The sequence below is a fragment of the Stigmatopora nigra genome, chromosome 1 (genome assembly GCF_051989575.1).
Source record: "Stigmatopora nigra isolate UIUO_SnigA chromosome 1, RoL_Snig_1.1, whole genome shotgun sequence".
Lineage (NCBI taxonomy): Eukaryota > Metazoa > Chordata > Actinopteri > Syngnathiformes > Syngnathidae > Stigmatopora > Stigmatopora nigra.
In genome coordinates this window covers 15,797,634-15,811,149 of record NC_135508.1, presented here as the reverse complement: position 1 = coordinate 15,811,149, position 13,516 = coordinate 15,797,634, and the positions used below count along the sequence as shown (strand labels likewise).

The window sequence follows — 13,516 nt, the reverse complement described above, 5'->3', positions numbered from 1 at the left end:
TTGTAACTCTATTGTCAGGAATTGGCTAGGGCTTTTATTCCTATTATTATTCCTATTTTTATTATCATTCTAATTATTATTCATATTATTATTATTTTTACTATTATTATCATTATTATTATCATTATTATTATTATTATTATTATTATTATTATTATTATTATTATTATTATTATTATTATTATTATTATGCACTAACCACCACAGTTACCATTACTATGTTAAATGACATTTTGTTTTTAAATGTAATTAATTGAAAATCACTTAAAGCAGTTCGAACTGAGCAATATTATATCTTCATACCATGTATACAAGAAAAATTTAAAATTATTTCATTGCATTCATTTCACTATACTTTTCACTATAATTTGGTCCATAGGAATAGACTGAATTGAGTAGAATTTCCTTTTGCATTTCATTGCATTCATTTCACTATACTTTTCACTATAATTTGGTCCATAGGAATAGACTGAATTGAGTAGAATTTCCTTTTGCTGATGGTATGATGTTGTGACACAAGAGTAAATGTTTGGGTCTTGAGTGTATTTTTGTTTGTAACAATTATTGAAACCAGACACAAACTGTAATACATTTTAATTTTCCATGATACACGAGAGCACCCTTGCTGGTATAAAAGAGGTAATATTTTGTGCATTTATATTCAAAAGTATCCTTGTGTCACACAAGAGACAGTAGTATATTGATATTTTGATTTGCGTTGTGAGCAATTATAAATACTGAAAATTTTCTTCGGAAATGACAGGGTTCAATAGTAAATACAGTACCTTAGCTGTAAACTATAATGAGTAATAAAAAAAAATCTAATTTAGGAATTGGGAAAAACACAGTTCCCAAATATGATCTGATTTATTTCAATCTTAACCAAAGCAGTTGTCTGGCTTTATCCATGGCAGATGCAAATGATTTCATGTATCTGTGGGCTCTTGGGAAGCAGTATACGAAGCTTGATCACAATCTGACATTCAAATCTTCCCCGGATCCTCTTTAAGAGTAACTGTTCGGTTGAAGACCAGCTGGAAAAAAAATAGTTGTCAGTGAATACAAAATAGAACCAGATAAGAGGAAATACATCATTTCCACAACAAAATCCCAACTCTCATATACCTATCGAAGCTAATGTCCTCTATTTTGTCATATCGGGCGTTCGGCAGCTCTTCAATTGTACTGTACCTTGTCTGCAGTGCTGTCGGGGTCCATGGAGAAGTAGCCAACTCTTTCAAACTGGAATTTGTCAAGAACTTTTGCTCCCTTGACTGACGTATCAACTAAGGCACTGTTGATCACTTGCATAGAATTCTACATTTAAAAGAAAAAAGAAGAAGTTATTTTTAAACCATGAATATGTCAACACAAGAAAGTACGCTGTAAAAATGAAGGCCAGTTACTGTGTTGATGTCACTCAGGAAGCCGTTGGGGACTTCAGCTGGATCCTCAGGATGTTTGTGTAGAAATCTACAAAAATGGCAGGATTCAAACACTTCAGTCAACACTTGGTTTTTTGTAGTACAAATGAACGCTGCGGCATGGCCACGTTTTTCATCAGATAATGTCAACAATATTCATAACTGATAACTTTAATAATGTATTATGACCAGAGTGCTAAAAACTAGGTTATTTTACAATTTGTTAACATCAGTGTTACATAGTATGTTCACTGGAAATTTGGGGTCATTACTTCTATTAGTATTTATCGTGTTAAATAAGCCTTTAATGAAACATCTAAATTATGAGGTGGTGAATGCTCTGATATTAAATTGGGAAAGAATTAGCCACTAATAAAGAAAATAACAATTCACTTGAAAAAGTTACTATTTTACGAATAAATAGTAATAAAATCTGGTGGTAGAACTAGCAATAAATATATTGTATATCTGACCAAATTCAAAAGGGATTGTATCTTATTTTAACTCTGATGAGATATTTTTCTTAGAAACTAGACACTCTTTTGAAGAGATATTTTTGCAACGCAGAATGTTAATAATTAGTTGTATTAAACTATAACATGGTCTTCCAAAAACTGGGAAACTGGCTACAATTCCCATACAATTAGAAATACCAGCATTCAAAACTATGGCATTGTGTGTTTCGAGATATACACAATGACAGAAAAGAGTGCAACAAAACAGTATATAATGAATACAATTATTCTTTTTTTTCCACGGGACTTTGTGCTTGTATAATATCCACTGTAAGCTAGAATGATCACTTACAGCCGGTCGTAGAGGCGTACTTCACACTCAAGTGGCTGGCTGACCCAGTGGATGAAGGCCTTTGGTTTCTCTGCTGTATCAGTGCAGCAGCAGTTCACTTCCAGTTCCACCGCTTTTCCCTGTGCGTCCTGCAAAAAAAGTGTTTGCATTTCACATACGCGCAAACATTCGCGGAAAAAGTTCAAATGAAACCTGCTAAGTAGTACCTTGATGACTTTCTTTACAGAGATGATATACCCAGCATGCCTTAGTCCTACAGGCTGTTCTGGGGTCAAACGCTTATAGCCTTTCTCTATTACCTTAACCAAAACAGTAAATGGTCAACTTTTATATCGAGTGAGAAATAAGTCTTTTTGTGTTTCAAACCTCTTTGAAGTCACTTTGTTCAATGAAGATGGTGCTTTTAAATGGCACAGTGTGGCTTCCCTTGGCCTCATTAGCAGGGAAGTCTGGCACTCTGACTTCTGACTGAAAGGAAAAGATGGGCGACATTTAGATCAAAAAGACAGAACATAAAGGCAGCCTGTAGAGACATCATGACCAAAGCATTAGGTCATCTGAAAACATATAGTAGTAGAAAAGGTGCGTCTAGAAGGCATGCTGAAAAACGATACGTAATTTCCCTGCTCTATGTTGATAAAGTGAAAAGCATGAGCCTAGCCAAAATACAAGAGATGAAGCATACCTTTGTGCCCTCAGGAAAGTTCACTATAGTGACTTTAAGAGGTTCCAGCACAGCCATTGCTCGTGGGGCCGTCTCATTGAGTACATCCCTGACACACGATTCAAGAAGATGTGGTTCGGTTGTCGTTTGGGAAACTGTGACACCAACCTACCAACATGTCAAAAACTCATGTTTTACAAAAGCGTTACAAGCGACTACTTTATTTCTTTATTTGACTACATACCCGAGCACAGAAGTTGTTGATTGCCTCTGGTGGGAAGCCTCTTCTTCTAAGTGCGGTTAAAGTAAATAGGCGAGGGTCATCCCAATCTCTGCAATTAGATAGAGCATTTTAGGTTAATGGCTAATACTTTGCTCAAGAAGGGTTACCCTCAATGAGCACACTTTTCTTGACACATCATCTCACAAGGCAAAACAGTGCTTCCAAAAGGTATGAAAAATATAGTTAATATGATATCTAGTTTTAACCACATTTTAACCAAGGCTGGACATAAATTTGTATCTGCCATTGCACTGAATTGCAATGTATTTTTTTCCGTTTGATACAACTGTATTTCAAGACCGTAAGAATCTACATTTAGGCATTGTTCATAAAAATGCATATAATAACACAATGGTAATCATTTCTGTGAACTTCACACAAAAAAATATTTAAAAAAAAACATGAGAACCTCTCTACAACCAGGTTTGCAGGTTTTCAAAAGGTATGCAAGTATGTTAAATACACATGTAATATTCTTTCTCTAAAGTAAAGTTTTCCTGTAAACAACAACAGAGTAGCAACAAACAGTTGGAAGTAATTCTAGGGCTAATTAAAAAAAAAAAAAAACCTTAACAGGTGTCAATATCTCTTACAAATTTGGCCATTCAACACGTTACCTGACCACCCCCGTCTCCACCAATTTGATGATCTTTCTCTTTGACACAACTGTGTAGGTGAGGTTCAGACGACCATATTCCCATTGAACAGGGCAGTACAGGTCCAAAGCATTGCATAACCAATAATATGATGATCGCCTGACAACAAAAATAGTGATGACAATTTAGACAAGAAATTAATTTAGCATACTTCCAAAAAAGAAAGAATAATAGAAAAAAAGGGATTAACCTCTACCTGGCCTGGAACTCTTTGGTACAGAGAGAATGTGTGATATTTTCAATTGAGTCACACAGACAGTGAGTATAGTCATACGTGGGATAAATGCACCTGGAACGAAACATTCCGGAAATGGGTTTAAAAGTATTAATATGGTCAAAAAGATAACTAAAGAGTCAACTAGCCTACCATTTATCTCCTGTTCGATGATGGGCCGTATATTTTATCCGGTATGCGACAGGGTCCATTTTCCCATCTTCCATCACCATCTTCATCCTAAGTGTAACCTCTCCCTCAGCAAACATCCCGTTTTTCATTCTCTCGAACAAAACCAACGATTCTTCAATTGGACGGTCTCTCCAAGGTGACGGAGGAGGATTGTGACCCTTTAGTTCCTCACCCTTCTGGTGGCACACATACGCGTGACCTCTAGGAAGGGGAGTCAATGGCAACAATGAAAAAATCTTCCATTTTCTGTTCCCGTTCAAAATAAACATACTATTTGTGCTCACCTGCGAATCAGATCCAATGCGAGATCATAAAGTTGCTGGAAGTTGTCCGACGCGTGTGTGACTGCATATGGCGTATAACCTGTGTGTTTGATTTATTTGATAAGGACAGCACATATTAATGTTTATATTTATGAACATATATATATGAAAATATGTAAGATTGTAGCCAAAGGCTAATTTCCATCTTTAATTTCCTTCTGTGAAAGACACAACACTGTTAACCTAATGAGCGTCACAAGTAGACAACTCATAAACTCACCCAGCCACTCCACAATTTCTTTAATGGCAGTAAAGTACTTTTCCTCCTCCTTCTCAGGATTGGTGTCATCATATCTCAAGTAACAAATACCATTGTTTGCCTGGAAAAGAGTGGAGGTTTAAAAAGAAAGCCACACTGGTTAAACGACTGTAAGAGATCAAAATAGAGGTGAGAGATACCTTTGCATAACCAAAATTGAAGTTGATGGCCTTGGCGTGCCCAATGTGAAGAATACCATTAGGCTCCGGAGGAAAACGGGTACGTATCTATAAGGATTTTGTCATCATTATTTTGTGCTTTCTTTTGTTGAGTCGTTTTGTTTTTACTTTTCATGTGAACTCACCTGTCCACCAAAAAGCTCCAAGTGCTTTTTCAGCAAGTCCATAGTGTTTGGTGTAACCACATAGCCCTCAGTTGTATAGTTCTCACCTGCATATTAGTCAATAAACGGTATTGATAGTACATTATGGAAGGAATTTGCTATGTCTTGATTTCTAGTAGCTTCCATTTTCACCTGGTTTGTGGAACTTCAGAGCTTCTCCTCTGAGCTGCTCCATAAGTGACTTTCCTTCCACAGGTGTAGTGGCCTCGCCTAAAAAACACGTGGTTAAAATTGAAATACACAAATTTAACGGTCAATCTTGCAACTTACCATTCACTGTCACTTCCTCATTTTTCGCCTTCACCTCATTGTCAGCTTTAATTTTCTGGGGCTTCATGGTATTGAGAGAAAAACAGAAAATCATGTTTATTGAATGGGCAATATTTTCCTTATTCCCCCCATACAAATGAGATATTACAAATTGAGGGAAAGCTGTTTGCTTCAACCTGAATAATCAAAAGTGTATATGAAAAAAAAGAGCTAGCCCAGCTCGTGCATTACTCATTTGTTGCAAAAAGTATTCCAGAAGGTATCTTCTTACCTTTGATTTCTTCTCCAGGTCAACCTCCGTCTTGGGTCCTAAAAGATGTAGGACCTTTATGATAAAAGGGACATTCAATGAGGTTAAAAAGCCAATCAAATTTATTTGGCAGACATTTCACTTCATAATTTGCAATACACTTTGACCTACCTGCATGTCCACCTCATTTTTGAGAGCTTTCCCATCAGCCCATTTTAAAGCGGCACGTACATCTCCTGCAACACCAAACCAACAATTTTGCCCTTCTGTTTGTGTAGCTTCAAAAGCTTTGGAAGTATTTGCCCTCTTTGGTGAGTGATCCTACCCATTAGCAGACCCATGTTGAAGTGGTACCTCTCTTTTTCAAGCTGTTCTTTGTGCTTTTTGATCACAGACTCCACCTGCACAACGATTCCTTTTTACAGATGTATACAGCGAACTCAAAAGTTGTTTGTGAGAGTGCGTGCTTACGCCATCTTCGATCTGCTCTGGTGTAATGACCACACCCACTCCACAGGCTTCATTAAATTCAGTCTGGATAATGGGGTCCTGAGGGTGAGTCTTGACATATTCCAAAGCAGCTGCAGATTAAGAATGCAAAAAGTCTCTGTGTGAGAATTGTCTTTGTTTTTGTGGGTAATCATAAAGCATACTTATGTTGTTAAGAGTTACCACAAATAATGTGGTTTGGTTTCTTTTTTCAAATGTAAACCTGATATAATACTAAAAGCAGTAGTAGTGTATGATAGGTAAATAATAATCTAAATAACTGATTTCCTGCATGACCAAAGTCCTCAGTAATCAGATTTTTAATGCTGCAAATATATTGTAAACACACTCCAAAAAATGTAATGTCAGTTATTTTCCAATATTGTCAATCATTACCTGTTTATTAATGTTCCTATCAACTAAAGTAAGGGCATTTATTGCAACAATTTACATCAGGGGTTGGGAGCTTTTTTGATACAGAGAGCTATAAACAATTCCTATTTTCAAATGTCATTCCTTGAGAGCCATCCACAGGATTTAAGAGTAAAAATGTGAAAATGAGATGCGATGGGGGGGAGGGGGGGGGGGGGTAGTTGTGTTTTTTTTAACCATTTTTTAAGTGCTCATTGAATTATTTTGACAACACTGTTGTTACGCAGTTGCTATTCAATGAAAATATGCATTCAGAAAAGTTTAATGTGGATGATTGAAGTTAGAGGTATAGCGTCAGCGCCACAGTGCCGACGTGACGCTCCTATTGGTGCATTCGGGGCTCTGTCACCAACTTTTTAAATACATATTTTACCTCACAGTTTAGCGAAGAGCTCCCATCAGAAGAGCCACATATGGCTCTCTACCCCTGATTCACAGGGTCTGCCTTAGGCTGTAATTAAACCCCATATATTCTGCGTGTCTGTGGGTGTGGTTTTACAGCATGTGACAGATTTATGGAGTTACCTGCGAGTTGTTGCTCAGTGGTTATCTTGCGTTGAGCTATGTTTTCTGCAAGGAACACTAGACGTTTTGAGTCCTTCAGTCGAGAGGCCATATTGTACAACAATGTACCCGTTGCTTTGTCCATTTCTGCTGATCCACTGACACTGCGAGCCTACAGACAAACATAAATGCACTAAAAAATAATGAAGAACAATAAACTTACCCATGAAGAACAATAAACTTGCCCATGATCATCAAGTGTCTTAGTATTTAGAAATGAAAAACCGAGTGTCCATGTGAAAGCCCTTAACAAGGCAGTGGTTTAGTTAAAGATCGACTACAGGAAATATAATTAATTATGAATATATTTTTAAATGATTGTTGTGACAAGATATGAAGCGAGTGTGTCACTGTCACAGCTGTCCTTAGAGTTCCACGAATAGATGTGTCAAACCTGGACGATTGCATTCTTCAGGGTGGTACTCAAAGCCGTATTTTTCAGTGTTTCTTTCACTTTCTGCTCACTGAGCCCGATAGACAGAAAAAGTGTCGATGTATCGTCCATTTTTCCACTTTCCTCTAAAGAGGGGAACAGACACGCTACAGCCGTACGGAATCACCGCTTCAGAGAGAGAAATGCTTCCTGTAGACTGCAAGGGAGAAGGAGGAGAAATAATATGAACCAATTGGAGTAAAGGGTAAGGACTATTTCAACCAATCATACATGGGTATACTAGAAGACCGCCTACTGAAAATAACATAGCCAATCATAACGTGTTTATCATAAAAGGTGAACGAACACGAAGAAATATTGCGTCAGAAAATAATTCCAGACATTTTTCAAATATTTATATTTCTTGGTGAGCACAAGCTCATTTGCTTATTTTAAACGAAAACAAACTGCCATTTTGTCCTTGCAACATTTTATCTGTAATCTGTGACATAGATTCTATGTGACTTGGTAACGCTGTGATGCGTTTTTATGTCCGTGAATCAAATTGTGCACTCCTCAAAAATATTATCAACTTTGTGGGAGATTTCCACCTAAGGAAAATTTATATGGAAATGTACATTATTTTGACACAACTTTTGACAGGGACACTGTTGACATCCGGTGTGATGTCTTCAAACATCCGGCACCAAACCAAATAGCTTCAGTGGTGCTGTGCAATTTTTCTTATTCCTCCAGTAAATATGTAAAAAAAATGATTAAAGCTATAGCAACTCATGCAGTTCTGTCACAGGGCGTAAACAGGTGGAGATCTCTAGCTTGTGACAAATCAGAGCTGCGACTTGATCTCATTCTTGCATGTGGACAGTCTTTCCGGTAGGTCAACACAGATTTCTCATCTCATTTCATGAACCGCTTTATCCTCACTAGGGTCGCAGGGGTGCTGGAGCCTATCCCAGCTGACTTCGGGCCAGAGGCGGGGGACACCCTGAATTGGTGGCCGGCCAATCGCAGGGGACAACGAGACAAACAACCATGCACGTTACACTCATACCTAGGGGCAATTTAGTGTCCAATCAGCCTACCATGCATGCCTTTAGAATGTGGGAAGAAACTGGAGTACCAAGAGAAAACCCACGCAGGCTCGAGGAGAACATATAAACTCCACACAGGTGTATCAACCTGGATTTGAACCCAGGTCTCCCACTGTGAGGCTTACACGCTAACCACTCATCCGCCGGGCCGCCCCGACATATTTTTTCCTCTTAAATGTTACTTCACACTACCTTTAAAAAAATATTCTATATTTTCCTCCAGCTGGAGAGAGACTGCAGATGACCATTGGACGGGAGTGATCGGAGGAAGAGTGTGGACACTGACTCAGACAGATGATACTTTGTGGTATCACGTATACAAAGAAAATGACAAACAAGTGAGTAAAGAAGAGAAGCTAGGAAATGCTGGTGTTTTCCTTAATGAGAAGAAGTCACTGGTCAAATGTGAAAGATCAGTGAATGAGGACATAAACCTCCAGAATGACATAAAGGATGAGGCCACTCTGAGAGATTACTTCCAACTAGAAGTGAACCTGAGCGATCTGTTCAAGAAATGGGGCGAGAGAGACACCCACTTCAAGAGAATTGCTGACATCTTCACCGGTCAGTGGATTCTTGCATCACCTCTCGGCGTCACTTAATTACTCGTATTCAATCTGCTTTGAATTTTCTTTCAACAGGTGTGCGAATGCTCCGACAGGACCCCACTGAATGCCTTTTTTCTTTTATTTGTACCTCGAACAACCACATTTCTCGTATCCAAGGCATGGTGGAGAGGTTGTGTCAGGCTCGGGGTAACTTTCTCTGCCAGCTGGATGAAACATCATACTATGACTTTCCTTCTCTGTCTGCGTTAGCAGGTACATCATTTACTAATTCATATAAAACAAATCGGTTTTGTTTGTCACTTATGTAATGGTCAAATTCAAGACCTAGGAGACAATCTTTCCCAAAGTAAATCAAATGTTTCTATTTCAAGTTTCTTGTTAAATTGTACTTTATTTGACAGAAAATTCCATTGCATTTTTTTTACTTTTTACCAAAATCAAAAGAGATTAAGATTCTATATTTTGGACATAAAATGTCATCCTTCATTTTGTCTAACCATAACACCTTTGCTTACCGTATTTTCACGACTATAAGGCGCACCGCATTATAAGGCGCACCCTCAACGAATGACATTTTTTCCATATATAAGGCGCACTGTATTATAAGGCGCACTGTCTATTTTGGAGAAAATTTAAGACTTTTAAGTGCGCCTTATAGTCGTGAAAATACGGTATATGGGTTTGTGAGATTTTATTATGGTCTTTAAAATATTACATCTTTTTAATTGAGTTTGACAGATTGTTTTCCAAACTCTTAATGGAAAAACTGAAATATAACGGTCTCATTTGTTATTCTGCAATAAGTTGGAATTTTAACAGCAGTGTCTACATTTGATACAGTACATCCTTTGCACTTAATGAGGTGTCATGGCTAAGAAAACAAGTATCCTGTGCATTGCAGAAAGCGGTGTAGAATCATGCCTCAGAGAACTCGGTTTTGGTTACCGAGCTCGGTTCGTGCAGCAAAGTGCAAAGCAGATTCTAAACCAGCATGGTCCTGAATGGCTTGAAACTCTACGCAGTGTTCCATATGTGGAGGCCCGTGATGCTCTCCGTGCCCTCCCTGGGGTGGGCATTAAGGTACAGTGAATGAAATGGCAACAAGGTCCAACAGGAACTTCTATCAGGTGACCCTTGGATATGTGTGATACTTCAGGTGGCAGATTGTGTATGTCTGATGTCACTGGATAAGACAGACGCTGTGCCAGTTGACACCCACGTGTGGCAAATTGCCAAGCGGGACTATAAATACGCTGCAACCAATGAACCCAAAAGCCTTACAGATAAGATTCACAAAGACATCGGTTTGTGGTCATTTTACTTCTCTGGATTTTTTTTTAAAGAATCTACCTAGTTCAGCTCACAGTAATTTGTCATTACACTTGTTTATAGGGGATTTCTTCAGGAATCTGTGGGGTCCTTATGCTGGATGGGCACAGTCTGTAAGTGCATCTGTCATTGACCTGCTCCACACATTGTATCTATTTTAACTACCAGTTTTTTTTCCTCCCATTCTTTAGGTGCTGTTTTGTGCCGATCTCAAGAAATTCCAACATCTGAAAGAATCGCCACTTTTGAAAAGAGCAAAGAAAGATTGTGACAGTGAAAGCATGGTAACATGCAAAAAATCATGTAGTAAAACTGTAAAAAAATCTACAGTGAAAAACAGGAAAGCCAAATCAGCTTCCCAAAAGAAGCAAAAGCCATCTACTTAGGGGAAGAAGGTAGTGTAACATACTTTTACTGTGTACAGTTTGATATTATAATGATATTGGAGGAAAAGAAAGTGTTGCAGTGGTTCTTTTGCCTGACTTTCATGCGGAGAGTGTGAGTGTGAATTGTTCTCTGTCTCTTTGTGTGTTCTGCGACTGACTGGGGAACGCCCAGTCTAGGATGGAGTCAGCCTTTCGCTGAAACTCAACTGAAATAGGCTCCAGCACTTCCTGTCATGGGTAGCTGGTGTTAAAAATCAATGCAAACAGGTGACTAAGGCATGATAAGTCAAATTAAATTCTTTGTTCATACAGGTCTAACATCTCATCTCATTTTATGAACCACTATCCTCACTAGGGTCGCGGGGGGTGCTGGAGCCTATCCCAGCTGACTTTGGGCCAGAGGCAGGGTACACCGTGAATTGGTGGCCAGCCAATCACAGGCCACAAAGAGACAAACAACCATTCACGCTCATACTCATACCTAGGGGCAATTTAGAGTGTCCAAACAGCCTACCATACATGTTTTTGGAATGTGGAAGGAAACCGGAATACCCGGGAAAACCCACACAGGCCCGGGGAGAACATGCAAACTCCACACAGGAGAATGTGAACTGGATTTTAACCCAGGTGCTAAGCTATAAAATAGAGCACTACGCTGACTGTTTTTAAGGACCTATAATACTACCACTTTCTTTTACTTCATCCTCGGAAAGAAAGCCCTCAAACATTAATCCACAGAAGGGGCCTCTAGATGGCAGGACGCACTGGAAAATATTACTACCTTGCATGATGTCAGTCACATGTGGGTCACTTGCCTTATCCAGTCTATTTTGAACATGAAGTGCACGCATAGGTCTTTCACTCAATGAATGAATCTATTCTGTTAGTATTTCTGCTTTCAATACGTCCTGACTTTTGTGTTAGCATCCAAAATACGTCAACGGGTATTGTTCTGCGCCACATTGATGTGTGTTTCTGGTTGGTTCAGTGTTGCTGTCCTCATTTTTATCAGTATTCGTTTGACTGTCTCAGCTGGCCTTTTTACGGCAGGGATTGTCTCATTCATTCATAGAGTTTAAGTTAAGGTTTTACTTTCCTCTCAGTGAATGTACTGAGGTGTATTTTGAATGCACTCTCATATGGTATAGTTACGTGTGTGTCGTAAAGACCGTAGGTGTTTTTTTTCTACATGCAAGTGTGCAGCCATGTGTGTTAATGAAAATGTGAGTCAGCGTTCATGCTCATTTGGTTTAAGCTGAATACAGGCTGGGGCCCTGCTGTAGGGCAGAGTCAGGCGAGAGGAGCACCAGAGTGAGAATGGAGTCAAGAGAGCAGCAAAAAAAGGAAACAAAAAAGGGAGGGTTTGGCAAATGTGTATTACTCAGGGGAGACATGAATTTGAAAGGAAAGACCCTAAGTGCTGCAACTGAACATACAAATTATATTTATGATTTTGTTTCCCCTTAATTGTGTGTGTGTATGTTTTTTTTCTGTTTTAACTGACTGCTTCAAAACCACAGGGCATAGCAAATTGTCCTTGCAGAAAAACCTTTTAATTGAGATCATAACTTGCGAGTCTACCACTCATTCAGTGTGTGATGAAGCTGTTAGCTCAATTCATTGCTATATCAAGTTAACTTTCCCTATTGAATGAATTTAGATCCCATGGTAGAAAAAAATAAAAACCCCACAATTTTTAAAATTATTTTGTGTTAAGTTAGCAAAACAGCACTTGATTATCATATGAAAATACAATTTAAAAGAAGGTCAAGAAATGTAATAATTTTAGGAAGTCCAATTGCTGTCCATTAGGACGGTCCAAATGTTGCACATTAGTTGACATATATACTTCATCCATGCTTAGTGAATTTCAGCCTAGCTTCACTTGCTACTAACCAAATCCCGGTCACTCCGAAGCTCCTTGTGACAGATGTCATTAAGCGTCTTAACCATAACACAGTTCCTAAATCCTAATCCCAACCCAAAGAGATTTTTCATGAAAAGTGACAATTAACTTCATTATAAAGATTCCTTCTACTGTATAAACACTTCTGTGCATCTAATTAAAAAAATAGCACCCTTATTTTGAAGTAAAAAAGGCTGTTACCCCACTGTTACTCCCCCTAAATCATCTAAGCACATCCACCCTCTATTTTTACAAACAGTGAAGGTTATTACAGTTGAATAATAATGGATGCATAGGAGTGTGTAATGCATTGCTAAGGGAGGATAAAATGGAGAAATGTGGATTCACCTCAGAGCTAGTCCAAGTAGTGGAACCTAATGCTGTTGGAACCGCTCCTTGCATGGAAGGAGGCCCATAATTGGGTCGATTAATCTTTGATGTCAACAGACCCACAGACTAGAGAGAGAGAAGGTTGTGTGGCTAAGTTGGCGTGTGAATATATTGTCTGTTATTGATTAAATGAAACTACTTCCTGGCATTGGATAGGGCTCAGCCTCTGGCTTCTTTGTGATGAAGGCCCAGTGTTGAGTTTCACATCACCTGTACCCCTGGATCAGTTATAAAGTGGAACATGTTCCCCACATTCCTGGACAAAGTTGGTAGATACTTTG

General features: G+C 38.6%; 2 protein-coding genes across 2 annotated transcripts; one reads left to right on the top strand and one right to left on the bottom strand.

Moving 5' to 3' along the window:
• Positions 1-577: 577 nt before the first annotated feature.
• qars1 (glutaminyl-tRNA synthetase 1) lies at positions 578-7,758 on the bottom strand. The gene is made up of 23 exons (XM_077730629.1): positions 7,565-7,758; positions 7,132-7,282; positions 6,157-6,266; positions 6,011-6,086; positions 5,857-5,921; positions 5,707-5,760; positions 5,436-5,496; positions 5,298-5,375; positions 5,127-5,212; positions 4,963-5,049; positions 4,784-4,883; positions 4,525-4,603; positions 4,202-4,441; positions 4,031-4,123; positions 3,796-3,933; positions 3,140-3,227; positions 2,917-3,063; positions 2,598-2,699; positions 2,438-2,530; positions 2,232-2,359; positions 1,407-1,473; positions 1,192-1,317; positions 578-1,034 (listed from the first exon to the last, which is right to left on the bottom strand). The coding sequence occupies exons 1-23, from the start codon at positions 7,673-7,675 to the stop codon at positions 984-986; spliced, it is 2,331 nt and encodes a 776-aa protein (XP_077586755.1). The 5' UTR covers positions 7,676-7,758; the 3' UTR covers positions 578-983.
• A 461-nt stretch (positions 7,759-8,219) lies between these two features.
• On the top strand, positions 8,220-11,993 carry ogg1 (8-oxoguanine DNA glycosylase). Its single transcript, XM_077731011.1, has 7 exons — positions 8,220-8,437; positions 8,879-9,219; positions 9,297-9,476; positions 10,126-10,304; positions 10,381-10,528; positions 10,617-10,666; positions 10,745-11,993. The coding sequence occupies exons 1-7, from the start codon at positions 8,316-8,318 to the stop codon at positions 10,937-10,939; spliced, it is 1,215 nt and encodes a 404-aa protein (XP_077587137.1). The 5' UTR covers positions 8,220-8,315; the 3' UTR covers positions 10,940-11,993.
• Positions 11,994-13,516: the final 1,523 nt, after the last annotated feature.

Bases quoted from the DNA above. Each gene is read 5' to 3' on its own strand.
- qars1 (XM_077730629.1), bottom strand. From the start codon at position 7,675: ATGGACGATACATCGACACTTTTTCTGTCTATCGGGCTCAGTGAGCAG. The intron at 7,283-7,564 runs GTTTGACACATC...GTTTGTCTGTAG, and splicing joins TGAAGAATGCAATCGTCCAG to GCTCGCAGTGTCAGTGGATC. The intron at 5,376-5,435 runs GTAAGTTGCAAG...CGTGTTTTTTAG, and splicing joins TGAGGAAGTGACAGTGAATG to GCGAGGCCACTACACCTGTG.
- ogg1 (XM_077731011.1), top strand. From the start codon at position 8,316: ATGATTAAAGCTATAGCAACTCATGCAGTTCTGTCACAGGGCGTAAAC. The intron at 8,438-8,878 runs GTAGGTCAACAC...ATTTTCCTCCAG, and splicing joins GCATGTGGACAGTCTTTCCG to CTGGAGAGAGACTGCAGATG. The intron at 10,667-10,744 runs GTAAGTGCATCT...CCCATTCTTTAG, and splicing joins ATGCTGGATGGGCACAGTCT to GTGCTGTTTTGTGCCGATCT.